This window comes from Anas platyrhynchos, chromosome 22 (assembly GCF_047663525.1).
Source record: "Anas platyrhynchos isolate ZD024472 breed Pekin duck chromosome 22, IASCAAS_PekinDuck_T2T, whole genome shotgun sequence".
In the NCBI taxonomy this organism is placed as follows: Eukaryota; Metazoa; Chordata; class Aves; order Anseriformes; family Anatidae; genus Anas; species Anas platyrhynchos.
This window is the reverse complement of record NC_092608.1, coordinates 51,777-79,294: the sequence shown is the minus strand read 5'-3', so window position 1 is coordinate 79,294 and position 27,518 is coordinate 51,777. Positions and strand designations below refer to the sequence as shown.

Here is a 27,518-nt window from a genome sequence, read left to right as displayed (position 1 = left end):
TGGTCGGGATATTTTTAGTACAACAAAACCTCATGCTGCATTACAATGGAAATGTAATATGGTTATGAGAGATATGTGTAATTTTTTTGTTCTTTTTTCTTTTTCTTTTTTGTAGCAGGGAAATACCCGTTCTCCCTCAGTTACTGTATTGCAACTCCTATTTTGGCTTAAATGTCTATTTTTGCACTGAGTACTTGCCCGGTATGATTCTGAGTTTAACTGTCCATGCACCCATGCATTTTTGAATTCTATTTTATCTTTATATGATAAGGTAATTCTGATGGTAAAACTGAATCTAAAGCTTATTTACTCATTAAATACATGAGAAGTGAAAGGGGACAGAAATCCTGAAATGCTAACAGTGCTTTACCCACAATGATTACTGATCTTTAACTACTTAATCAGGTGTGTCAGATACAGCTGGAAGGCGTTCTTCTTTCCAACGTGGGCTAACAAATCTGGACTTCTGACACTGACGGGAGTTGTTTGCTTTTAATCATACATAAGTTACGCAAAGGCAAGTAAAGAGAGAAAATATTTACAGGTCTATTTCACCAGGAACAGTACTGTAGTGTTCAATTAGTTTGAAATCATGTTTTTTTTAAATAACTGATTTCAACCAACCATGGATAATCTGCAAAGATAAATCATTTAGAAAAAAGTGGAAGTTCCAGTGCATGAGTGTGCAGTGGAATCACAGGAGTGTTGTAGTTCAGGTGCATATTTTGTTGTTATTTATTTCAGTTTTTATTTTTATAAAATCAAATTGTAATCCAAGAGAAGGTGACTTTTGTTGCTTACCTTGAAGAGCTCACCCAGTCTGTGAAGTGTTTTCTGTCCCAGCAAATCTATGTTCCAGAAATGGAAGCTGTCATGCAATTTTCCTGTGCAGGCAACAGAGAGAGTGTAATTTGTCATTGTTGCTGTTGGCTTCTTTACAGAAATTTAAATCTTTTTTTTCTGAGTTCCTTGACCATTGTGTGGGGTGATGAGCTAGCCTTGAAGCTGTAGCCAGAACAGCTGTACACACTGGAAGATTTTTGTCAGTGGCATCCCAGAGGAGTGACAGAGTAGGGCAGTGGCCTGTTGTCTTAAACGTGCAACTTGTTTCGTTGGTTTCTTTTCCCAGTGGCCTTCAGGTCCACAGCCAGTATTTGAAGGTGGTTAACTCCTAACAGGATGGCGGTGGCAAAGCAGGTCCTTAGCTAGCAGCATTTACCCTGCAGCTGCTTTCAGTTTTGCCTGGGCATTTCTTTATTCCCCAAACTACGTCTTGGACACTGCCTGCCAGGAACATCAACTGGAGAGTACTGCAGAGATAGCGGTAGGTTACTGCCACATAGGTAAACAGCAGTTAGAGAAATTGCACGAAACTCAGTAATCATAAATGATGTTTTAGAAAGTGTTAAGCTGTGAGATGAAGGGCTTCAGATCTGCCCTAGGATTAAGCATCTGTGCAGCTGAAGTGTTGACATCCCCTTGTGCTATATGACGATCAGCTCTTTGCTCTCGTTTCTCTTCTCCAAATCCTGAAGACAGAGCTTCCTTGAGAGGAGATGCTCAGCTCCACGTGGTGTTGCTCCGGTCTGTTAAATGAAGATGTGCAGAGTTCGTGCTAAATGTTTGCCAGTAAAATGACTGTCATTGCAATTGTACCAGACAAACCATTCTGATTAGTTTCTTACTTTTCCCTTGCACTTTTGCTGTCCTAATACAGAGAGCTTCCTAGAGTGTTGACCTATAATGCAACCCATGAGGTGCTTTGCAGTTTTGGTGGTGTTTCAAAGTAGGAAGAAACTTCTTTGAAGAGGCTAAGAGGACGAGTAAAAATGGATGAACCTAAGCAAAAAACTATGTAGGCTGCTTTAATACTGGATAAGGATCTTTCTTTTGTGTACTTAATGAATGTAAGGACTATCAGGGATTGCTAATTGTGCAAATGAATCCTCCACTGATACAGGCATTGGAGTGCGCTGGGCTTTGCCAAGTGAGCTAATGCTATTTTTCTGTTAGATGTGCACATTCACCTCATCTCTTAGTGACTGGGGGTGACACTAACGGAAGTTATCTTACCTCTACTGAAGAAGCTGAGATGTTTACTGACCAGACACCTGAGGGACAAGTTATGAGGAGCTGCAGATGAAAGTAAACAGTATATGGGCTACGGTTATACAGGTAATAAATACAAAGCACAGGACAGCGGTTGTTGTAGGGGGGGAAAGATGTTCTGCGGATACCTGAACTGAACATGTTGAAATGTGGAATAGAATAGTTAGAAAGGGGTTGTTTAAAAGAAAAAGTAATATTAGGTCTTTTTTGTTTGTTTGTTTTTACAAGTGCTTCTAGTACTATGTACCAAGATCTGAGAAAATGATAGCAAAACACTTACAGAGCATTTTCCTTCCCACAATAACCGGTCATTTTCCTTCCATTGCAACACAGCTGAGCCATCAGTGTTCCTCCACTGTTTGATCAAGGGTTATGGTCTTGTTTTTCAGCAGTCTGCAGTGATCCAGTTTAACTGCAAAATCTTACACTTGATTTTTTTAATTATTTTTTTAAATTCTCTGAACAGCACGCACTCAATGAATTATTTACCATTAAAGCTAACTTGGAAAAGTTTTGTTTTCCAGTAATCAAGTCCCAGAGTCTTTCTTGCCCAAGGTATGGAAGCGGCTGATTTAGAAGTTCGTTTACACTACTGAAGATTAAATACAAAATGCTAAAGAACCATACTGAATTTGAAACAGAACTAGCAGTAATTGAAGTTCTTATTCCAGAGCCCTTGTTAGTGTCTCAGTCTGATCCTCCAGGAATATGTGGTCAAGATTCTTTCTTTTTTCTTTACTATACAAGTGTAAGTTCCTTCATTAATTGCATTTGCAATGATGCTCATGTGATCGTCATTTAAGGATAAGTAACCTGGATATGAGTATTCCAGAAGCTCCTTATCTTTATACCAGCTGTCATAAGAAAAACAATAGACATTAAACTATAAAATATCAAGTACAGTGCAAAACATGTGTTAGATGTCCTTTCAGCTAATAAGTTTTGTTCAAATAAGTGCATTGCAGCACAAACGGGACTTGAACAAAAATGACGTTAAGTTTTACTATCTCTTTGAGGTAGATGATGGCAGATTTAACAGTGCGTTATCCTGAGTAATCTACTAGTTGGAATCCTATTGAAAGTGAATGGGAAATTGGGTTCCGAGTCTAAACTAACCCAGGGACTTGGGCATATTTCTCTCCGTTTTAGATACATCTAGAAATACGCTCCTATACTAGTAAGAGTTAGCAAGCTAGTGAATGGATAAACATAAGACAGTTTTTTTGCAGAATATGGGCCAGTAACTTTGACTTGCCCAGAGTTATCCAATTAAAATTAAATATCACAGTTATCCAAATAAAATATCCAAAAATAATACTTCACAATGTTATAAACAGTATTTGCACATTCCCTTCTCACAGTTAACGAGCCACCCCTCTTTCTACTCAGAGTGCCAACTGAAAGAGTCACATGCTGCAGAAGACAAATGGCACTCTTACGAACAATGTTTTGTCATACGCCCTCACTCTTCCTCCTTTTGGTATGTATGCTGCAAAGTGTCCTAAAGGACTGAAATAAATGACAGCACTTACTAAACTTTGCCTTTTTTATGAATGATCTTCTGTCCACAGCGGAAGGTGACGTTCCTGCCTTCGGAAACAGTCTTGGTTTTTGTCCGTGGTGGGGGCAGAGTAGGAGGAACCGTTGGAAAGGGGAATTCTGTCCACCGAATTTGAGAGAAAGAAATGACGAATGTTAGCACGTCTCATTACCAAGCTTCAGTCATGCCCAAACACTTTCATAGCATTATGTTATCACCTAAGGAATCTTAGAAGTATTTATTAAAAATACTTCCTATTGAACAGTTCTTGCATAGACATTTAACCTTGTTCATATGCAAAGATAACTAACTTATGGCATGTAAACTGACACAGATGGATAAAAATCAACTTGCTCATTTCATATACAAGGAAAAAGAAGTTCTGTTTATGAACAATCACCTAGAATGCATGGGTTTGTAGCTATCTTACTGCATTTTTGCATTATTCTGGTCTAAAAAACCACCTCTGTACTGGTGAGATACTAATTTTATATGGTGCAACTCCTAAAGGGCAGCAGGTTTTTATCTATAACTCAGTTCCACAGCTGCAGTAAGTTCACATGATCCTGTATTAGTTCCTTGTCTGAATTAATAAAACTGAGAGACTAGACAAGGTGATTAACATATTTTATCTCCTTTTCTGCGGAGCAGCTCAAGTCCAGCTATGCTTTAGATGTCACTTGTTTTGTCCTTGTCCCATCACTGCATCGGGTACTGTACTGCATCTCTTATCTCTGAATTTAACACACCAACATCTCACTTCCTCAGCTAGGTCCAAAAGGGAAGCAGTCTGAGGCACGTGGAGTAGTTGTGTGTTCAGAAACTCCCTAGCATTGGTTCAGTTAAACTAGGGAAGAACGGGACAGTTTAATGGTCTAGTCCACAAATATTTCAACATAATAACTGAGTCCTAATTCCAAGCCTTGATTTGGCTTGTTGCATAGGAGGGCATCTCTGCTATGCTTCTCGTTAGAGCTGGGTGGGGCTAGTCACTTGCATCCTCTGCTCTCTGGTGTAAAGATCCTGCCTACCCCTGCAGCAAGGGCTGCTAAGCTTTACCTCCTCCCTCTGCAACCCCCCCCCCCCCCCCCAAAACCCCAGAAGAAAAGTTATGGTACTGTAGCAGAAGTCACAGGTGGAGGGACAGTGCTTTTTCATCAACTTCCTGCGTGTCTCGCAGAAACCTTTTCGTGCCCATGATGGGCACATAAATAATCTATCTCTGCATCCTGGAACAGAAAGAGACAAGGCATGAGAGCAACTGGCAGGACAGTGTTCCTTCTCCCTCGAAGAAATAATAAAGTGGCATTTCACCCAAATCAGATTGCTCAATGTAAATGATGGTGCTGAGAGGGGAAGGGAACTAAAAAGGGAGTAAAATAAATAGAGCAGGAAGCCTTTACTAGAAGAACGGGGGGTAGATACTGTGCTACTTTAGCACCATGCCATCAGTGATAAAAACAGAGCAGCATTTGAAGAGTGGCAGGCAAATATTCTGGACCTCCAGAGCATCTTCCCACAGCCTGTCTGGATTGCAGAGCTCTGTCATGTTCTGGTAACAGCCCAATCCAGCCATGAGAATAATCGACAGCTGTTTGTCTTCTCCCTTTCTTTGCATGCAAGCTTTTCCCTTCCCTTCATGTTAGCAAATGTCCAAAAGCATTGTCGGGACTCTCCATGGCTAAAATTAGCCTTTTGTCTTGGGTGACGCACAGTACAAGGTACAAAAGCAAGGCTCAGAGTACGTGCCCAGAGGTGATGCTGGGCTGCAGCACAACAATCTAGATGTAAGGGGACACTGCGGTGCCTGTGCTGGAGTCGCTCAGCGCAGGCTGAGGATGTAAGGTTTGAGGGGTCAGTCAAGCGGCTTTCAGACCTGCCATGGGGGAAGGTGGGAGCATGAAGCCTGCAAGATACCACACAGTAATGTATTTGTGGCTGGCCTCCTGTCTTTGACATGTGAAACTATCAGTGCCAGAAACAGACAATGCTACACCTCCTTTTAGTTCCACTTTGCATAAAAAAGGAATAGGATTCCTCCTGGATACTGCTCCCTGGCTTATAGCCTAGTCCTGCCAAATCCCAAGCACAACCCTGCCTTCTTTACCATAAAGCCTGTGAATTCCCCAGACTTCATCTTGAGAGATGGTCTTTTTCCCAGTCAAAGTGGCATTGATGTGCATGAGGGCATTGGGATTCAGGGAGTGCATGAGTCCTAAGGCATGGCCTATCTCATGAGCTGCTACGTGTACCAGATCTGTGAGCCAAACACCTGGAAGAGAAATGGAAAAAAAAGCTGACTGTGGTAAAGTACATTTGCTAATCCTGGTGTAAAACCAGAGGAAATATTTTAGCACTTAGAAGGTGTGGCCTTAGGAAAGGCTGCCCATTTTCTTCTCCTTGGGTGCAGTCAAGCCAATTATTTATATGCACTTCTAATTTGATCAGCAGTTCTTGCCAGACTATAGGAGGACTGCTCTGAAAGAGCAATGTTTGAAATGGGGCCAAGTGCCCTGTAATATTCACATCCTCCTGGCAGCTTTCTGCTGCTTTGTTCCTGCAGCCCTGAGCTGTAACTGGAACTGACTGCTTGGGGGTGAGGCTGCTAGCTGGAACGCTCCAGCTTAAAAAAGCCTCCAGCTGACTTCTGCTTGTGGGGCTGAACCGAAGCTTCTCGGTAGCATCTTGAAGTCTGCTTCCAGACAGGATGGATTTTAGCTGAAGGATGACTCAAAAGAGGTGCTATTATTACTGACACCTATCCTGGTATCTTGCATAATTAGAGGCCACAGCAGTATCGCACAATTCCTGTGTTGAATCCAACTGCTTATGGAAAGAGAGCGTCTGAAGGGGGTAGCTTGCACATGTGCTTAACTTATCAGCACATTAAACAGGAATCCTTAGTCAGTGGATTTTTTTGGCTCTTAAAGACTTCTGCTAAATCTCACTGACGTGACTTGGAAGAACAATAATTTTATTCTACTTTTTTTCCATCCTTTGAGCCAATACCTGAGCTAGCTCAGCTTTGGGCAGAGATGCAGTTACTGGAACAAGTACTACTAGCCCCACATTCGCCTTCTGAAGTCAGAAATGTTATTACTGTTTTACAGAAGTGGCTGAACTGTATGCAAATCAGCTGCTGAACTATCTGCAATAAAAGCATGGAATTGGGCTGCTATGGTGGAGAATCTGGCAGAACTGGCACTCAGGACAAAGATCTAAATCTTAGAGGCATCATCGATGTTCTCTCTGAGACACATAGTACCTTTTTTCCAGCTGAACCGGGTATTTCCCAATATCCAGTATTCATGGTCATCAAAATGGATTTCTCCATTGGGTGGGAAGAAGGCATGGGCAAGTTCCCCTGTTGTTCCATCGAAGCAGTGGTGAATGAGAGACTCTAGACAGTCTGTGTGATTGATGGAGTAGAAGCCTATGAGAAAGGAAACAGATTTAGTGTATCTAGCAGGATAAGCCCATCCAGGACAGAGACATGTAAACTTGTGGTTTACTAAGAAATCTGTTGCTGTATCCCACTTTTTTTTTTTTTTTTTTTTTTTTTTTTTTTGCAACCTACAAACACAACAGGAAAAATAAATGCAAAGCAACTGCTGTGAGGCAAACTAGGCTCAGCCCAGTGATGACCTTGGATTTGGAGCTGTCCCCAGTGCACGCTAAGGAATCTATTTTTCAGAAAGGAATGCTCAATGCTCTTTGCAACATCACAAGGAAACTTTGTTTTTTTTTTGAGTGAAGTTGGACAGTGTGATGATAACCCCAAGATGCAGGACAGCGAGATGATAACCCCAGGATGCAATCATTCAATTTTACATGCAAACGAACAAACAGCCTTACAGTTGCAGCTGCTTGCTGACTTTTTGCTAGCACCGCAACAGCTTCACAATGCACCCTGTGTCCACTGGAATGGGGCCACCTGGAGCTCGCAAGTGGTAGCAGGACAGGCCCCTGGGAAGGTTTATCATGTGCTTGGAAGTAGCCTCATGCAACAGCAGACTGAACTGCTTATTGCGAAACACTGGAAACTCTGCTTGTTACTTCAATATTGCTGCCATCTGCACAAGAAATAATTACTGCACACAGGCCATAAATCCCAGGGAGAACGTACAGCTGGGTTTGAGATGGAGCAGATAAGAGCTCAGTGCTAACATTCTTCTAGGCCTGAGAAAGTCAGGAGGTGACTTGTGCGTGGTGGTAGGGGCAGAAGGACAGGAAGAAGAGGACAGAGCAGCAGGTAGACAGACGGCACACACAACAGCCTCCTGTCAGTGCAGGCAGCTGTGCAGCTCACCTATTTTCAGGTCACTATCTACGTGGCGTGGCACTTCTCTGAAGCTGAACGGTGAAACCTCGCTCCACATCCGGAACGCAGCTGCTAGCCCCTTGCGTGTGTCCCTGGCATTTATGAGGTTTCTCGGGAAGGAGAGGATTCTGCAGGGACACAGAACAACCTCAGGAAAATGCTGGTCCTTCCCCACATGTGAGAAAAAGGCTATCAGGGCTGCATCAGGCAATCAAGTCTTTCCATGCACTCTATTAGGTTCACACAGGAGTAGCTTGGACTGGATATTAAGAATATTTTAGACAAGGTTCTCTTGGAAATCCACTTTATCCTAACACCTGTCTGTGGTGCAGCACTGCTGGAAGAGAAAGCAACTGCCTTCCAGCATCAAGTAACAACTCCTCCCATCACTGCAGTTACAATGCACACGCACGTGCTGAGCTATAATGCTCTTAGGCAGAACTTTTGAAAGAGGGCTCCAAAGGTTTGGGAGCAAAACAAGAGATTTCCTTTGAAAAATCTCATCACTTGGGAGAGAAACTAAGGCTTTCACTTAGGCTGAAGGTACAGATACAGCTGAACTGTAAGAAAATCTAGTGAAGGATGGCAGAACCCCTGTCTATCCACAATAAGGTACACAAGGCTCCTAAAAACCTACCTTACCCCAAAAGCAGATCTGCATTCAGCAAATTGCCTACAGTGCAGCAATTGGGATGCTTTCAGGAATCTGCCAAGACCTGCCAACCCAGCCCTGCTGCCTACCTGCTGGGGATGCCGGCTCTCCCTCAAGAGCTCTGTTTGGGGCTTGCTCTGTACTTTAAAGGAGAGGCTGGAGTCAGCAGCCTCATTAAAAAGGCCTTTGTTAGCACATTAGGCATTTGGAAAAAAATGATTTGGCATCATTGTTTCCCAGAAGATGCACGGCTCTGTCAGCCAGCAAGGATCAGCTGGCCTCTCCAGTCAAACTTCCAGGACTCCTGACAGCCTGAGCTTTACAAGGACAGCCCCATTCCACCTGCCAGGGCTTGTCTTCTGAAACTGCTTCCGAGGGGATTCCCGAACCTTGCTCTCTCTGAGCTCACACTAGCTCTCCTGAAAACATTCACCAATGCCATAGATATTTTCCCAGAGAGAAAAATCATCTGTCCAGGATGCTGCCACCACAGCTCAACAAACAGTTTCAGGGGCTGTTCAGCCACCATTGAATGCAGGAAGTGTGCTGCCCTGAGGCTAAGCACCACGCAGGATTTAAGAAATCTAATGCTAGCAGTACAGCCAGGCAGCAACGTGAAAGTTCAGTGTGAAAAGCCACAGCAGTCCATTAGGTCTGGCTCTGAGTAACAGCCTGCTTGTTGGTAGCACCAGCACGACACATACACACAGCTCCACCGCTATGCTCAACAGCCACTTTCCCTGGCAGAAAAGTCTGAAAACAGTGGGGTTAATATTCACTCACCCTAGAACTGCCAAAGGCTTTTTATTGTTTATTAGTAACCTGAGAGTTGGTGTGCTTTCCCGAAGACAGCAAGAAGAAAGTGATTCCTAAAAGCACTCAACACTAATGGAGCTCCATCCTCCTGAAATCACAGAACCTTTCAACAGCAATTTCCCTCAGTGATGACTTAGGTTCAGATGGAGTTCTTCTAAAAATAACAGCACAGCAGAGCCAGTTTCAATTCCTTACCTTCTGCGGGCAGCCCTAGCTCTGGGAAGCCTCAATTTGCCCCCTAACAGTTTTACTGTTAGTCTCAGCTTGCTGCCACATGTGCTACTTGCTTCTAATGCAGTGGGGATGCTTAGCACACAGCCAAGGTGAGAGGTGGACATTAGTAGAAAAAATTCCTGCTTTAGAGCGCCTTTAGCAGCTATCCACTCACTGACAAATGGATTAGCAGTATTCGTATGGTTAATATCATGCCCATGGTCACTTAGAAAGATGTAAGGGCTGATGCAAGTCCATACTTGTAGGTCAGGTTGAAGTGATCCCACTTCAAGTGCCCCGGCGTGATCGTGTATCGCTTTCTCCGTGCTGGAGGCCGAGGTGGGAAAGCTGGGCTGTGCAAAGCAGAGGTGCTTGCTCCACGAAGACCAGGCGATGATGTGGCACCTTCCTTAAAAGACAAAACAGGAGGTTGAAGGAGGTGGGAGAGACTGCAGGATAGAACAGCACAGAAGAAAACCTACCAAGTGTGGGGCACATGGTGGCTGGGGAGCATGGGCAGCCCTCCCGCATGGTGTCCAGGAGAAGGGACTGGCACATCGGCTACTCAGTGCCTGGCAGAGCACGCTGAACAAAACCAAGGCAGAGCAAAAGAGGGGCTTTGCTATGAATTCCCGGGGCATCACTCAGGTGCAAGAAGGGAGCAGCACCCCTCGGTGCTGGCTCCCAGAGGATCGGTGCTGTAGGTTCCCCTGAGCTGTTGCATAACTCCAGGACAGGGCACTGCAGCTGCTCCTCTCCTGGAGAGCAGCACAGATGGAACAGAAACAAGGCTTCAGACAGCTTCTGGCCCCAGCAGAGCTGCAGCTCTTCCTGAAAAGCCCTCATTTCCTTTCCACTTTGCTGTTGCTCTCCAGCCTAACCGCAGAAGAAATGAAGCACCGGATAAATGAGTCAAACAGGCAACCCTTTGTGCGAGAGCTCTTTATAAAGCTGGGCTGTGGATCTGAAATGCTTTCAAAGTAAATTGGAGCCCTGGAAACCCTGGAGTGCGTTTAAAGCCATCACACAGTAAAAGACATCATATTTGGTGGCATGCCTGACTCCACCTACAGCAGCAGAGGTAAAAGAGTGAGACCAGCATAGATCCCTGGAAGTCCACCTGCTCTGCTTCCTTTTTCAGGAGGAAGACACCGAATGTCTCTGGGTCATCTTTGCTCCTGAGGCACCGAGACCAACACTGCAGTATGTACAGTGGCAGCATTACAAAAGCTGCACCAGTCTGAGTTTGTCCAACCGCCCAGCACATCCTACAGAAGTCTGCATTTTACACACGGAACAGCTAAGGCTTGGAGAGGCAAAACAGCAGATCCCTGGCCTACAGCAAGCCAATGGTAAGGAAGGACAGGAAGCCAGAAGCTGCAGCTGCCAGACACTGCTCAAATCGCTCCATGACTGAAGCTAGTCATGACTGGAGAAAGGCTGAGGGACTCTATCCCAACAGGAAACCAGTTTCTTCTGCTAATGTCTGTGTGCTGCACTGGCTTCTGCTTGCTCTAATCTCAGCTTCTTTCTTTTCTAGGACAACCTTCTATTGTAGCCCGTCTGTCAGCTCAGCCAAGGGCCTGACTCACAATTTGGGTTCATCAGAGCAAATGTAAGGCATGCAAAGGCCACACAGTGTCACCTATGGCACAAAGAGATGCTACATATCGTACCTTCAAAGCTGCAAGCTTTTGGCAGGGCATTATTTGATCACAGTTCTGGGAGCCTTCCAATATCAATTTGGTCTTGAACGAGCACTTGGGGTCGCTTCTCCCTTTTAACCTTTGTCACCTAGTTTGCTCTACGCTGGGGCCTGTCTGGATAACCTGTATTTCTTGGTGGGCTCAGTTCTGCTGGAGCTGTAAGAGGAGCCTGGAGAAGATTAGCTCATAATTATGGGATAGTAAGGTATCCTCCTTTTTGCAACTCTTTCTAGTAGGGTAGAATTAGGCAAATCCTACCTGATGTTCTTCTGTTCCTTTCTCTTTGATCCCTTGCCAGCACAGGGCCTGACTGCACGCTCGTTCTGGCATCACCAGCCCAGGACTGCTGGTACTGGGAATTCCTGCTCTGTCTCAGGAGTCTTGATCAGGGGATGAGGTCAGACATTAACACCCAATGGTAGCTGTCTGTTTGTGATAGATCCCCCTGCTCCTTAGCAAAGCCAGCAGAACACAGCTCATTTCTTTCTGGCCTATGTATGCACAGCCCAACTGGTGCCATTTCCACTTTGTGATAGCACTGATCCACCAGCTGCAGGGCCTGAGTGATGGGCACTGCTTCTGCCTTCTCTGCCATGGGGCTATAAATTGCACCAGTGTAGGGTATAAAAAGACAGTCGGCTTTTCAACTCAGAACCAATGCCTAACACACACGCTGCAGCTCAGGTTTAGGGTTCTGACAGAAACGGGAATGATCTAGTTAAAAATTACACAGTGTAATTTGGATCAAAGGATCTGTCTGGATGCCAAAGAGCTGAGACTATGGGAATATTCAGAACTGGAGAAGAGGTCAGCAATTCCCAGAAGGAAGCCCACTCGACTGTGGAGTAAGGTCTTAAGTATTCAGAAATTTTGGGACATGCCACAAGAAGGACAGATGTTTCAACTCCTTCAACAATTTAAACAAACACTAAAATATACACAGATAAAGGCAGACTCTGGTCAGCATGCCTCGTCTATATTGTTCACCCCGGGCAGTCAGGCCTCCATTAATTTACTTCACTGAGCTGTAATGAATGTAATTCTTTCCTCTCTCTCTCCTAGTCGTGCAGTTCCCCACTCAAACTAAACAGCAACACAACTCCGTGGCTCAGAACCAAGTTAAGAAGAGCCCTGAATACGTGATGCAAACGAGGGATGCTACTGCCAGGGTCATCATAAACACAAACAGCAGGAAGTGCTAAAAGCTCTTGAATTGTTTCTTTTTATAAAATTGAAAGTGGAAATTAAGCTAAAAGTGAAGATTAAGATCAACTTCTGAGAGTCCCAGAGTCCTGCTACAGCTCCACCCGAAGCTGAGTCTGTCCCAGCTTATCTTATTAACAGATAGACCCTGAAAGAGTTAACATAGCTACTACCTTCTGTAGGTCCAGCACCAACTCCCAGTTTCAATCTTACACCATGAGCCCTGCCTCTGGAGTTCCTAGGAATCTCAGCTGCTGCAGAAACCAGAATGTGTGTGTGCCACATCACAGCGGGCTGGGAGAGCCAGGTGCTCAGGAGAGCTCAAGTTCTGAGGGCAAACACAAAGCTTTTATGCAGGCACCACTTGGCCGTCTGCAAGCTGTGTACACACCTCTAGCAATCTGATTTCATTTAGATGCATCATTACCTCTCAGGATCCTTTGCAAAAAGTGGCTTGAATAGACATAAATCTGGTTGCCTTAACACAGTTACTTACACATCGGTTAGATTGCTTCCTGAGTTCATCAGTCTTCTAAAAACAACACACACACACACACACACACACACACACACACACACACACACGATATCCCCACTCCCCTTCCAAGCTTTTTACAGTTTGATCTTTTCCCTACCTGACTCTTCTGAACAACAGCTCCAGCTGGATCTCCCATGACAGCCAGCAAAGCCACCACAGGGAATATGCACAAAAATCCCACGAGGGTCCGATACCCATTGCTTTTCTTGTCCACCGAGAGGAAGCTGAAGCTCTTCTTTCTGCTTGCAGAAAGTTGTTCTATTTGTTCCATGTCAGTCTTTAGTACTTTTTAGAGGGAGATGAGAGCTCCTAAGGCATCCCCTTTGCAGAATGCATTGCTAATCCTTTTGCTCACAGTTGCATCTGGAGCATTTGTGAGGAGTCCTGCAGCTTCTGCCAGAGCTGTGCAGAACCACGAGAGTTTCAGAAAAAAAAAAAAGGAGAGAAAAAAAAAAAGAAAGAAAGCCGACTTTACATTAAGCCTCTTTCCAATGTGCCAAAAATTCTCATTCTCTTAGCCTCTGCCAAGCGGTATCAGATTACTGCAGCTGAAAGTTGGGCTGGTGGGGAAGGAGCAAACTGAAACAAGCTGGGATGGACATGAACTCTTCTCTTTAACTGCCTGTATAATCAGCAGAGGACAAATCTGCAGTTGTCAGCTTTATGTAATAAAGAAATTGGGGGAGGGGGCAGAAAAGGGAATCCAGAAACCAGCATCATGCCCGCGGAATGCTTGCTCACAGTGCTCCGTGGTAGCGGAGCTGTCATTCATCAGAGCCTGGCTTCAGGAGCAGAATGAAAAAGGAGATGCTGGGCGAGAGCAAGCACCTTTTCTCCACTCTGAAAATTTTGGTCGGGGAGTTTACAAACTCTGATCAAAGTAAACATCATGGATGAGGATCCATGAAACTTGGCAAGTGACTCCTGCACATTCCTTGTGTACTTGGGAGTGACCCAGTAAGGGGTGTTATGCTCAGAGAGAGGAATATTCATTCACAATCATGCTGTTTGGGATACCTCAGCTTGAGCACCACAGACAGACTTGGAGAAGGAAGGTGGCCAGTTTGCCTAGAGCAGCTGGAGTCTTTAAGACACCTCTGGGCTGTGGGTTTGATTCAGTTTGTCACTTTTTAAAAGCTTACTCAGAAATTCTCAGGTCTTCATTTCTGCCTGGTCACTGAGCACTAGACACTTGGCACTTCGGAGGTGGGGTCCTCAGCTGGACAGCTCTGACCAGGTAGAGGAAAGGAACTCGCTGCCATCTCCCACCTCCAGCAAAGGCAGGGAGCGGGCAGTTCTGGTGCCAGTAAGAAACATTCCTAGGACATATCTGAAAGACGGAAAGGTTTCAGAAACCTCTTGTACATTAAGTAATTAAAAATAATCTAATTTGACATTTTTTCCTAGTTCATAGAATCATAGAATATCCTGAGTTGGAAGGGACCCTTAAGGATCATCAAGTCCAACTCTTGGCACCGCACAGGTCTACCCAAAAGTTCAGACCATGTGACTAAGTGCACAGTCCAATCTCTTCTTAAATTCAGACAGGCTCGGTGCAGTGACCACTTCCCTGGGGAGCCTGTTCCAGTGTGCAACCACTCTCTCTGTGAAGAACCCCCTCCTGATGTCAAGCCTAAACTTCCCCTGCCTCAGCTTAACCCCGTTCCCGCGGGTCCTGTCGCTGGTGTTAATGGAGAAAAGGTCTCCTGCCTCTCGACACCCCCTTACGAGGAAGTTGTAGACTGCGATGAGGTCTCCCCTCAGCCTCCTCTTCTCCAGGCTCAACAGGCCCAGTGCCCTCAGCCGTTCCTCGTACGTCTTCCCCTCCAGGCCTTTCACCATCTTCGTAGCCCTCCTCTGGACACTCTCCAACAGTTTCATGTCCTTTTTATACTGTGGTGCCCAGAACTGCACACAGTACTCGAGGTGAGGCCGCACCAGCGCAGAGTAGAGCGGGACAATCACCTCCCTTGACCTACTAGAGATGCCGTGCTTGATGCACCCCAGGACACGGTTGGCCCTCCTGGCTGCCAGGGCACACTGCTGGCTCATATTCAACTTGCTGTCTACAAGGACCCCCAGATCCCTCTCTTCTAGGCTGCTCTCCAGCGTCTCATCGCCCAGTCTGTACGTGCAGCCAGGGTTTCCCCGTCCCAGGTGCAGGACCCGGCACTTGCTCTTATTGAACTTCATGCGGTTGGCGATCGCCCAGCTCTCCAACCTATCCAGGTTTTGTGACGTTTCAGAGTGTTCATGTGTTTTGGGACTAAAGCTGGCCCAGACTTCTTAAACAACTCAGAATAAAGATGACCAAAGAGCCCGTGTGTAGTTCCATGAACATTTTCTTTTCCAGTTTTTACCAAATTCCCCCCCAGACAAGAACCATGCTTTCTGCAGAGTGGGCAAAGCACAGGAGTTGTTCAGACACCAGGACAGAAAGAGCAGTAACACGGAAGGAAGTTTTGCATAGAACTGGGAGGAAAGGGCAGAAAGCAAGGGGACAGGGCTCTAACACCTACAGACCAAAGCAGCTGAACTGCATCAGTCTGAAATCCTGCCTCATCTCAGCTGTTAGCTGCCACTTTACAGGGAGTTACACCACATCCCAGTAGCACAGCTGTGGAATGGGACATGCCTGTGCCTGTGCACCCCAAACCCGTGCTTTCTTTGGAGCCCCCAAGTGGTGCAAATGCACCTTTGATGGCTTTTACGACCAGAGAATGAAGCAAGAAACTGGTAACTGAGCAGCTCCGCAACTCAGCAGTGTCTCAGGCACCTGAAGCGGTTTCTGTAAGTCTGCAGACTGCAGACGACTGACAGAGAAGCTGAATCTCGAAGCAGAGACCTGCCTTGGAATGTGACTGAAACTTTAGCCAAGAACTTTTCTCCAGTAAAGTAGTACTGGCTCAGAAGAAATACTGCTAGCAAACACAGTGCTGGAAGAACATTGAGTTTCAGTCATGCAACTGCGCAACAGCAGTAAGTGCACTTGCCCTTCATAAGGCTCGTACAAGTCAGCGCTGTCTGAAAAATGTACCCTGTGCAGTGTTACGTGTAGCCTCTCCTCCTGCCAGAGTGTCTGAGTGTCTCAGTCTCTGAGCATTTAGCTTCATATCTGTCCTGAGGGCAGGGCAGCGCCATTATCTGCACCTTACCTGCACCTGTGGTCAGTGCTGAGACCACAGCACTGTGTAGGAGGCTTTCTTGTGGTCAAGCAGGAATCTCGCAGAGCAGGAAAACCTGAAACCAGGACTTCCAAGCACCCTGTTAGTGCCTTTCTGGTCCTGAAGATGACAGGTGGACCTGGGTTTTAAAACATGAATTGAGAACTCCCAAACACATAGCCTGAGGGACCTAAGAATTTCCTTTGTCCCCCCCATAGAGAAAGCAAAGGTTTTTATAAGATACATGTCTTGGTTCAGATCCCCCCGAAAGCTATGATCTAGATCTTTAATAAAAGCACGTTCTGGAGAACCTCACTGTTTCTGAAGCCTTTCTCAGGTGTTTCAGACAACTCCCCAGACTCATTCCTAGGAGCAAGTGTTGCTCCATGCCAAGGGCAAGAGGACAGTCAAAACTCAAGTTTTACCTTTGGTTCTTTAAAGCTGAAAATATTCTCCATGATTTATCAGGCAGCCCGACCCATGAAAGGACTGCCTTTATACAAGGGCGGAGAAGTGCAGTTGTGACTTTGGAGTTCTACTGAATTTTGTTGGTCTCAGGTTCTGAAGCATATTTGGCTTGGACTACAGGCAAGGACTGTCAGCCTGACTATATTTGGACAGAAAAACATTCCTGGCTTTGACTTCTGCACAGCGTTGAAGTGCAATGGAACACTTTACAGTCTGAGGGAATCCATATGGTGTAATGGGGAACAGGAGAGGAAGGCGAGGGACAGAGAGGGGTTGGTTTGCCTTCGTGCTGTCAGCAGCAGTGATGAGGACGTGGATACCATCTTCAGGGAGCTGTGATTTTCTGCACAGTTGTGGATCTTATCTGGAGATCTCTGCATGCAATAAAAGTCACATGAAAAAGCAGTTTGTAAACAGCTGTCAGAAGGGAACAAATGCTGCACCAAACCTACAGTGTCAGCTGGAGACTCGGGGGACAGAAAGAATCAGATCATTTGCACCACCCAACACAGCTCCCTTGTTAAAACACCTCAGCCTCAGTTTGCTCCTTTCAATCTTAATTGCCAAGATGTTCAGTTTAAAATGAGCTGCCATATAACATACGATATTGTGTTGGGTCTGTCTGAGATGGAGTCACCTTTTCCCTGCAGCAGCCCACACAGTGCTGTGCTCTGCACTCATAGCTGGAACAGCACTGATATCACTCAAGTGTTGTGTCTATTGCTGCATAGTGCTGTCACAGTATCAGGACTCCTTCCAAGCCCCCAGGAGCCAGCAGGCTGAGGGTGGGCAAGTGATGGGGAGGGAACATCGCCAGGGCAGCTGACCTAAGTCAACCAAAGGGATATTCCATAACACCTGATGTCACACTCAGCAATAAAAAGGGGGGCTCTTAGGGGGAGGGGGCTGTTCCTCCTGGACAACCACTACGCGTTTTGAGGCCCTGCTTCCTAGGACGTGGCTGAACATCACTTGTTGATGGGAAGTAGAGAATATATATATTTTTTTCCCTCTCTCTGTGCTTCTGTGCGGACTTATTGTTTCTTAGTATGGACCCATATGTGGAGCAGTTCTGGAAGAGCTGCTGCCTGTGGGAAGCCCATGCTGGATCAGTTCATCAAGGACTGCATCCCGTGGGAGGGACCTCACAGCACAGGGGATGAGAGTGACTGAGAAGGAGTGGCAGAGAAGAAGCGCTGTAGACTGACCATAACCCCCATTCCCCTGTGCCGCTAGGGGGGAGGAGGTGGAAGAGGGTGGATGGGGGGGAAGTTGCTTTTGGTTTCTTTCCTTTGTTTCTCACTTCTCTAGCTTGTTAGTAATAAGCAATAAATCTTACTGTCTCCCTAAGCTAAGTCTATTCTGCCCGTTACAATAATTACTGTGTGATCTCCTTGTCCTTATCTCAACCTTTGAGCCCCTTTCATAGTATTTTCTCCCTGTTCCTCTTTGAGGAGAGGGAGTGAGAGAGTGGTTGTGGTGGAGCTCGGCTGCCCACTTGAGCGAAACCACCACATGGGGGCACTTTTTGATGGGAGAAAGTGGCTCCGTAAGCATTTTCTGAGGTCCTATTTAAAATTCGGGTCAATGTTCCGGTTAGGGTTACGTTTAGGGTTGTTTGGAAAGAGCAAAAACAGAAAGTCCAGTTGCATGTGGGGCTGCATAAAAGCTCCCCTGGGGAGTTCAGTTGTACCCAAAGGCTTCCACTGGGGGCACTTTTTGATTGGAGAAAGTGTCGCCGTACATATTTTCGGGTTCCTATTGTAAATTTGTCTCAGTGTTCCCGTTAGGGATACATTTAGGGTTGTTCAGAAAGAGCGAAGACAGAGTCCGGTTGCATGTGGTGTTGCGTAAAGGCTCCCCAGGGGAGTTCAGGTGTCCCTAAAGGCTTCCGTTGGGGCCAATTTTTGATGGGAGAAAGGGGCTCCATACGTGTTTTCTAGGGTCCCACTTGGGGAGGAACCAGTCAAAGGAAATAGCGCTTTCTGAAACTGTTAAGTTATTGTTTGGCAACTCTGACTGGTTTGATCTACTTTACAGATGTAGAGGCAAGTGGACTGCTCTTTTGAAATAATAAAATTAAAAACATGAAGTTTATCAAACGTGGCAGTGCATGTTTGAAGTCTGTTTATTGCTTTTGCCAGTGGTAGATAACATTTATAAGGAATCGGTCGAAGGAAAGAGCACCTTCTGGAACTGTGAAGCTCTGTGTTGGCAACTTGGTGACTGGCTTGGCCTACTGTCCATCTCCAGAGGGAAGCAGACTGCTGTTTTGAAATTAAAAAATGATAATAAAGAAAATATGGTGCCGCTCTATGTCACCTGGAGGACTGCCACTCTGCATGGCAGTTAAAAAGAATGTGATTTGGAGATGGAGAGCAGCAGAGGTAAGGCAGCTGGGAAGAGAGATAAAAGTATTGCAGTAGGTAGGCTGTGGTTATGAGGTGCCTCAGGATGTGCTTTTCATCTTGTTTCTGCCCTTCCCTTGTGCAGCCTTGGAGAGGTAAAATCCCCACGTTGTGGAGTGGTGCAAAAAGGTGAGAGGGTTGTTAGCCCAGTCAGTTTCCTTCACCAAAGCTAAGGTAAGTCTTTGAAGCGAAACAGCCTGGTTGCTTGTGCTCCACCTTGTAGACCTAAGCCATACCAAAAACAGGGCTGCTGTTTTTCCTGCTCTCTTTACCTCTTCTCATGCACGGCCCCTTCCCTTTTCCGTGTGATTGGGGTGGGGTGCAATAGTATATGACTTGCAGGCATCCCTTCAGAGAGCTCATTCTGCCTGGGCTGCTCTTTGGCGGGCAAGTGCTTTGTTTTTCCTTCAGTTGATTTCAGGGTTCTTTAGGCAGGTTGGAGTCTATGGATTTCTAGATTTTTAAGTTCTTGGAATTCACTTAATAGAGGGATATTTAGCACAGGTTGCTAAAGAGGTTCTTTAGGTGGGTCAGAGTCTATGGACTGATGTGTTTCCAAGTAGAGACCGGTAAGCACATCTTTTTGAGGTGGTAACTAGTAGGATCTGTCATAGTAAAGCAATCTAGTAGTAAGTGCCTGTATTGCAATGTGACCTTCTATTTTACATACCCTTGTATAAACACAAGTCTAAGAAAAACAGAGTGGTTAGTGTATATAGTTCTTGTATCTTGCAAAGGAATGGTCCAGCAATTCGTGTCAATAGGGGATAAGAGAACAAAGGGGTTTCAGAATAACTGCTAACTGTTATGACTATTGCATGGGGCACTATGCAAGTCTCTGACATCCAGCCAAGATGGACAAAGGAGAAGGACAAGGGAATAGCCTGGGAGGAAGACTATGAGCCTTTAGTATGAGAGACCCCCACAGGGACCACCAGAGACTGATAACGCATGCACCAGTGGGCGGGTTTGGATTCCAGGATCTAATTATAATAACCCTCCTTTTCTAGAAGTAGTAACGAATATTTATTAGCCTTGGAGCATAAAACCCAGCTGCCTGATGTAATTTGTGTGCATCTTGGTCGAGCAGAGACTCCCAGTGCACCCAGTGCTGTTTGCTTACCTCTATTCATTTAATAAATTGTAAACTTTGATTGTAATCCAATTTGGGACTTAGTCATTTATTACAACAGTCAACCTTATAAAATGCAGACAACCAGAATCCTTACCGCCATTAGGTAGAAATCACGGTGTAAGAAACATTACCACCTCAAAGAATAAAAGCCTCAAAAGAAATGTGACTTGTAACAGGCCAGCAGCTGTGTATTTTCTGTGAAGCAACAGATAGAGTATGAACCTGGATTGCACAGTTAATGGGGAAACAGGGGAGGGTCCCGGTCCTTGGGAGGGAAAAAAAAAGTATATAAACTGTGTATGGAATTAGTAGGCGCCGTCCTGCTTGCGGGACGCCCGCCATTGTAATCTCGAATAAAAATGCTACTGTACTGAGATCCTCTCCTGAGCCTATGTTATTGGCTACAGATTGATTCACGGTTTTAAGGTTTCAGGGATAGGGCACTAGGGTTGGGTTTCAGGTTAAGCGTTCTCAGGGTTTATGTTTAAGGATTTTAAGTTTTTTAGGGTTGGAGTTTTAATGGTTAGAATTTTAGGGATTTGGGGGTTAGGGTTTTAAGGGTTTCAGCGTTAGCATGTTAGGGTTTTAGAGTTTTTTGTGTTGTAGTGTTGATAGGTTTTTTAGGGTTAGGGTCTTAGGGTTTTATTTTTGGTCAGTTATTTAGGGTTAGGGTTTTAAAATGTATTTATTTATTTATTTATTTATTTTCAGGTTAGGTTCTCCAAGGTTAGGGTTTTGAGTGTCCTAATTTTTTCGGTTAGGGTTTGGAGCGTCTTAATGTTTGGGGTTGGGTTTGGGTTTTGAGTGTCCTAATGTTTTGAGTTAAGGTTTGGAGCATCTTATTTTTTTTGCGTTTGGGTTTTGAGCATCTTAATTTTTTGGGTTAGTGCTTTGAGCATCTTAATTTTTTGGGTTAGTGTTTGGAGCGTCCTCAATTTTTGGGTTTAGGTTTTGAGAATCCTATTTTTTGAGTTTGGGATTTGAGAGTCTTAATTTTGTGGGTTTGGGATTTGAACTCCTTAATTTATTGGGTTAGGGGTTTTAGGCATAGGTCTTCAGTGGTTTAGTGTGGTAAATATTTTGGGTTATGTCTGTAGTTTCGAGGTTTTTTTTAGGGTTAGGGCTTGAGGCTTTTTTGTAAGGGCGGTAAGAGCTAGGGTTACAGTGCGTGCTGGTAAATGTAGATCTCGAAAACTCGGCCTGTGATTGGCTGTGCCGGCTGTCCAAGAAATGCTGGTAGGTATAGTTTTCCGTCACCAGGCTTCCGGGAGGCCATGTTGGGTACCTAAAGCATACCGGGAAATGTAGTTCTGGGACTCTGGACATCCGGGAGGCCATGTTGAATGCCCAGAGCATACTGGGAAATGAAGTTCTGGGACTCCGAACTTCCGGGAGGCCATGTTGAGGGCCTACAGCATACCGGGAAATGTAGTTCTCGGACTCTGGACTTCCGGGAGGCCATGTTGAATGCCCAGAGCATACCGAGAAATGTAGTAAGGAAATTTTAGCGCGGCGCCGCCCGGACACATTTTAGCGCGGCGCCGCCCAGACACATTTAAACGTTAAGGTTAAGGTTAGGGTAAGGGTTAAGGGTTAGGGTTAGGGTGCGGGTTCGGGTTCGGGGTAGGGTTCGGGTTCGGTTTCGGTTTCGGGTTAGGGTTCGGGTTAGGGTTTGGGTTAGGGTTCGGGTTTGGGTTAGGGTTCTGGTTCGTGTTAGGGTTTGGGTGCTGGTTCGGGTGCGGTTTCGGGTTCGGGTGCGGGTTAGGGTTTGGGTTCGGGTTAGGGTTAGGGTTCGGGTTAGGTTGGTCAGGATTCGGGTTAGGGTTCGGGTTAGGGTTCAGGTTCAGGTTAGGGTTAGTGTTCGGGTTAGGGTTCGGCTTCGGTTTCGGGGTGGGGTTCAGTTTCGGGTTCAGGTTCAGGTTCGGGTTCGGGATCTGGTTCAGGTTCGGGTTAGGGTTTGGGTTCGGGTTCGGGGTAGGGTTCAGGTTAGGGTTAGGGTTGGGGTTAGGGTTGGGGTTCGGGGTAGGGTTTGGTTGCGGGTTCGGGTTAGGGTTCGGGTTCAGGTTCGGGTTAGGGTTCGGGTTCGGGTTAGGGTTCGGATTAGGGTTCGGGTTCGGGTTAGGGTTCGGGTTCAGGTTGGGGTTCGGTTTCGGGGTAGGGTTCGGGTTCGGGTTAGGGTTGGGGTTAGGGTTCAGGTTAGTGTTCGGGTTAGGGTTCGGGATCGTGTTAGGATTTGGGTTCAGGTTAGGGTTAGGGTTGGGGTTAGGGTTCGGGTTCGGGTTCAGGTTCGGGTTAGGGTTGGGGTTCAGGTTCGGCGCCGCCTGGACACCTTTAAGTGTGGCGCCGCCCGGACACATTTTAGCGCGACGCCGTCCTGGGCACATTTTAGGTTAGGGGTTAGGGTTAGGGTTAGGGTTAGGGCACATTTCAGCGCGACGTCGCCCGGACACATTTTAGCGCGACGCCGTCCCGGGCACATTTTAGGTTAGGGGTTAGGGTTAGGGTTAGGGTTAGGGCACATTTAAGCGCAACGCTGCCCGGACACATTTAAGCGTGGCGCAGCCCGGACACATTTTAGCGCGGCACCGCCCGGACACATTTTAGCGCGGCTCAGCGGCATTTGCAGGGCTCACCGGGGTGGGGTCCATGGGGCTTGGGGGGACCCCGGGGGGGGGGGGAGGAACCAAAATCAGGGGGGAACCAAGTATGTGGGGTGCGGTTGCCGGGGGGACACATTTGCGGGGCGCACCGGGGGGGGGTCCATGGGGCTTGGGGGGACCCCAAGGGTGGGGGGGAACCAAAATGAGGGGGGAACCAAGTGTGTGGGGTGCGGTTGCCAGGGGGACGCATTTGCGGGGCACACCGGGGGGGCAAGGGGGGCCTGAGTGAAGGGGGGGCACAGCCCCAGGGTGCGGGGCTTGGAGGGTGCGGGGCTTGGAAGGGGGCGGGGCTTGGCTCACCCCCCCACTGCAGGAGGCCCAGAGAGCCGCCAAGGCCACGCCCACTCCAGCACAGGCCACGCCCACTCCGGTCAATGCCATGCCCACTCCGGCCCAGGCCACGCCCCCTCCAGCGCCAGCTCCGACCCCACCTGAGCCTGAGGTGAGACCAGTGCTCCCAGTAAGGCTCCCAGTATTCCCAGTAACCCCTCCCAGTGCTCCCAGTAAGGCTCCCAGTGCTCCCAGTAACCTCTCCCAGTAAGGCTTCCAATGCTCCCAATATCTCCCAGTGCCCCAAGTGTGCTCCCAGTAGGGCTCCCAGTGCTCCCAGTATCTCCAGTGCCCCCAGCTCCCTCCCCAGTGCCCCCATTTTACAACCCAAGTGCTCCCAGTAACTCTTCATGCCCCCAGTCCCCTTCCCTGAGCTCATTTTCCCCTATTTTGGGGCACAATTTTCCCAATTTTTTGGGTGATTTCCCTGTTTTGGGGTCTATTTCCCCCATTTTTGGGTCAATTTCCCCCATTCTGAGGCCAATTTCCACCGGTTTTGGGCCGATTTCCCCCATTTTGGCGTCTATTTCCCCCATTTTTGGGTCAATTCCCTCCATTTCGAGGCCAATTTCCCCCATTTTAGGGTTGATTTCCCTCATTTTGGGGCCGATCTCCCCCATTTCGGGGCCAATTTTCCCAATTTCTCACTGATTCTCCCATTTTTCGCCCCCCCCAGGCATGCGTGGACCTGGCGCGGGCGCTGCGGGCGCAGGGCCACCGTCCGGAGGCGTGCGGGGACGTGCGGGTGACAGCGGGCGCGTGCCGGGGGCCCCTCACCAAGATGGGGGGACGCATCAAGACCTGGCGGCGCCGCTGGTTCCTGCTCGACCCCCGGCGCCGGCTGCTGGCCTACTACGGGGGTAACTGGGAGCACTGGGAGGGACTGGGAGGGACTGGGAGGGAAATGGGAACGTCTGGGGGGACATGGGGATATTGGGGAGGGGACATGAGGACATGGGGGTATTGGGGGACATAGGGGGTATTGGGGGGACTGGGGGATACTGGGGGATATTGGGGGGACTGGGGTGGGATATGGGGACATGGGAGGGACATGGGGGCCCCATGGGGGGCTGGTCCCATGGGGTGACCCCCCTATCTCTGCCCCCCCCCAGACAAGGAGGAGACGAAGCTGAAGGGCGTCATCTACTTCCAGGCCATAGAGGAAGTGTACTACGACCACGGGCGGGTGGCCTGCAAGGTGGGGGGGCCATATGGGGCCGGGGGGGGGGCTGTATGGGGCCAAGGGGGGGGTACTTGTGGGGCTGGGAGGTTGTGGGGAACATCTGGAGAAGGTGCCTGTAGGGTTTGGGGGAGCACCTGCAGGGTTTGGGGTGGGATCTGTGGGGCTGGGGGGGTTCTCTATGGGGCCGGGGGGGTTTTGGGGGGGTTGTGACCCTATGGGGTGCCCCCACCAAAGCTCCAACCCGCGGCTGACCTAGCATTTTAGCGTGGCCGCCGTCCACCAGCAGCTTCATGCCCGTCTTCCGCTCCCAGTGGCCCGTGGGGCGCCCGGTGGCCCTACCGGCGTCACCAGCGGCCACCTTGGGGTCAACGGCGGCGGTTTTGGGGTCAACGGCAGCGGTTTTGGGGTTTCGGTCTGGGGGGTGCTGACATGCCCCCCCCCGCACCCCCCCAGGCATCCTGGCCCTGCAGCTGCCCCCGGGGGGGCTCGACGCCGAGTCCTACAGGTGAGAACCAGTCCCCTCCGCCCCCTAAATGCGCCCCCAACCCCCAAAATGCCCCCAGACCCCCCCCAAATTGACCCCCCCCAATTTATTCCCCCCCCCCCAGCGCTTGCCTCCACCTGGCCGAGATGCAGCATCGGGTGCGGAAGGCGCTGGCAGAGTGCGAGCGGCTGCTGCGGGCACGGGTAGGACGGGGGGAGAGACAAATTGGGGGTGGGGCACCCGGGGGGGGGGGTCCATGGGGCTTGGGGGGACCCCAAGGGTGGGGGGGAACCAAAATGAGGGGGGAACCAAGTTTGCGGGGTGCGGTTGCCGGGGGGACGCATTTGCGGGGCGCACCGGGGGGGGGTCCATGGGGCTAGGGGGGACCCCAACGGGGGGGCGGAAGGGGGGGGGGGACCAAAATGAGGGGGGAACCAAGTGTGCGGGGTGCTGTTTCCGGGGGGACACATTTGTGGGGCGCACCGGGGGGGGGGAACCAAAATGAGGGGGGAACCAAGTTTGCGGGGTTAGGGTTGGGGTTCGGGGGTTAGGGTTGGGGGTTTAGGGTTGGGGTTGGGTACTTGGGGGGTTAGGGGTTGGGGGGTTAGGGTTAGAGTGTTAGGGTTAGGGTTAGATCTATTAGGGTTGGGGGGTTAGGGTTAGATCCGTTAGGGTTGGGGGGTTAGGGTTGGGGGGTTAGAGGGTTAGGGGGTTAGGGTTAGAGGGTTAGGGTTAGGGTTAGATCCGTTAGGGTTAGGGGGTTATGGTTGGCGGGTCGGGGGTTAGGGTTGGGGGTTTAGGGTTGGGGGTTAGGGGGTTGTGGGGTTAGGGTTAGGGGGTTTGGGGGTTGGGGTTGGGTACTTGGGGGGTTAGGGGTTTGGGGGTTAGGGTTAGAGGATTAGGGTTAGGGTTAGATCTATTAGGGTTGGGGGGTTAGGGTTAGATCCGTTAGGGTTAGGGGGTTATGGTTGGGGGGTCGGGGGTTAGGGTTGGGGGGTTAGAGGGTTAGGGGGTTAGGGTTAGAGGGTTAGGGTTAGGGTTAGATCCGTTAGGGTTAGGGGGTTATGGTTGGCGGGTCGGGGGTTAGGGTTGGGGGTTTAGGGTTGGGGTTAGGGGGTTGGGGGGTTAGGGTTAGGGGGTTTGGGGGTTGGGGTTGGGTACTTGGGGGGTTAGGGGTTTGGGGGTTAGGGTTAGAGTGTTAGGGTTAGGGTTAGATCTATTAGGGTTGGGGGGTTAGGGTTAGATCCGTTAGGGTTAGGGGGTTATGGTTGGGGAGTCAGGGGTTAGGGTTGGGGGGTTAGGGTTAGGCTTAGATCCGTTAGGGTTAGGGGGTTAGGGGGTTTGGGCGTTAGGGTTAGAGGGTTAGGGTTAGATCCGTTAGGGTTGGGGGGTTAGGGAGTTGGGGGGTTAGGGTTAGAGGGTTAGGGTTAGGCTTAGATCCGTTAGGGTTAGGGTGTTGGGGGGTTTGGGCGTTAGGGTTAGAGGATTAGGGTTAGATCCGTTAGGGTTAGGGGGTTAGGGTTGGGGGTTTAGGGTTGGGGGTTAGGGGGTTGGGGGGTTAGGGTTAGGGGGTTTGGGGGTTGGGGTTGGGTACTTGGGGGGTTAGGATGGGGGGTTAGGGTTAGAGGATTAGGGTTAGGGTTAGATCTGTTAGGGTTGGGGGGTTAGGGTTAGATCCGTTAGGGTTAGGGGGTTAGGGTTGGGGGGTTAGGATTAGAGGGTTAGGGTTAGGGTTAGATCGGTTGGGGGTTCGGGGGTTAGGGTTGGGGGGTTAGGGTTAGGGGGTTTGGGGGTTGGGGTTGGGTACTTGTGGCCCGCGGGGCGCCCGGTGGCCCTACCGGCGTCACCAGCGGCCACCTTGGGGTCAACGGCGGCGGTTTTGGGGTCAACGGCAGCGGTTTTGGGGTTTCGGTCTGGGGGGTGCTGACATGCCCCCCCCCGCACCACCCCAGGCATCCTGGCCCTGCAGCTGCCCCCGGGGGGGCTCGACGCCGAGTCCTACAGGTGAGAACCAGTCCCCTCCGCCCCCTAAATGCGCCCCCAACCCCCAAAATGCCCCCAGACCCCCCCCAAATTGACCCCCCCCAATTTATTCCCCCCCCCCCAGCGCTTGCCTCCACCTGGCCGAGATGCAGCATCGGGTGCGGAAGGCGCTGGCAGAGTGCGAGCGGCTGCTGCGGGCACGGGTAGGACGGGGGGAGAGACAAATTGGGGGTGGGGCACCCGGGGGGGGGGGGTCCATGGGGCTTGGGGGGACCCCAAGGGTGGGGGGGAACCAAAATGAGGGGGGAACCAAGTTTGCGGGGTGCGGTTGCCGGGGGGACGCATTTGCGGGGCGCACCGGGGGGGGTCCATGGGGCTAGGAGGGACCCCAACGGGGGGGCGGAAGGGGGGGGGGGACCAAAATGAGGGGGGAACCAAGTGTGCGGGGTGCTGTTTCCGGGGGGACACATTTGTGGGGCGCACCGGGGGGGGGAACCAAAATGAGGGGGGAACCAAGTGTGCGGGGTTTTGTTTCCGGGGGGACACATTTTTGGGGCGCACCGCGGGGGGGGGGGAACCAAAAAGAGGGGGGAACCAAGTGTGCG

The 27,518-nt window shown here is 49.0% G+C and overlaps 2 protein-coding genes across 11 annotated transcripts; one reads left to right on the top strand and one right to left on the bottom strand.

The window, feature by feature from the left end:
- Positions 1–473: 473 nt before the first annotated feature.
- MMP23B (matrix metallopeptidase 23B) lies at positions 474–13,849 on the bottom strand. Of its 10 annotated transcripts, XR_216652.6 has the most exons (10): positions 13,196–13,838; positions 9,912–10,060; positions 7,959–8,098; positions 6,915–7,082; positions 5,757–5,921; positions 4,768–4,878; positions 3,642–3,768; positions 2,390–2,963; positions 2,074–2,133; positions 474–1,586 (listed from the first exon to the last, which is right to left on the bottom strand). XR_216652.6 is itself a non-coding variant. In XM_072026933.1 (8 exons), the coding sequence occupies exons 1-8, from the start codon at positions 13,367–13,369 to the stop codon at positions 2,124–2,126; spliced, it is 1,044 nt and encodes a 347-aa protein (XP_071883034.1). In that variant the 5' UTR covers positions 13,370–13,849; the 3' UTR covers positions 474–2,123. The 10 variants fall into 10 exon arrangements, 5 of the variants coding, with proteins under 5 accessions (XP_071883034.1, XP_038022651.1, XP_005011122.1 ...); XR_011804664.1 differs by lacking the exon at positions 2,390–2,963 and having other exon boundaries at positions 13,196–13,849; XR_216651.6 differs by having other exon boundaries at positions 2,074–2,963.
- Positions 13,850–23,120: 9,271 nt separating this feature from the next.
- On the top strand, positions 23,121–27,144 carry LOC139999283 (uncharacterized; the record flags this gene model as incomplete). Its single annotated transcript, XM_072026926.1, has 7 exons — positions 23,121–23,375; positions 23,940–24,123; positions 24,376–24,461; positions 24,900–24,951; positions 25,055–25,133; positions 26,883–26,934; positions 27,038–27,144. Coding segments are annotated over exons 1-7 (623 nt in total), but the record flags the coding sequence as incomplete, so codon positions are not given.
- Between the last annotated feature and the right edge of the window lie 374 nt (positions 27,145–27,518).

Bases quoted from the DNA above. Each gene is read 5' to 3' on its own strand.
- MMP23B (XM_005011065.6), bottom strand. From the start codon at position 13,369: ATGGAACAAATAGAACAACTTTCTGCAAGCAGAAAGAAGAGCTTCAGC. The intron at 5,922-6,914 runs GTACTATGTGTC...TTTCTCTTCCAG, and splicing joins CCGGTTCAGCTGGAAAAAAG to GTGTTTGGCTCACAGATCTG. The intron at 2,964-3,641 runs GTAAGTGCTGTC...TTCTTATGACAG, and splicing joins CATAAAAAAGGCAAAGTTTA to CTGGTATAAAGATAAGGAGC.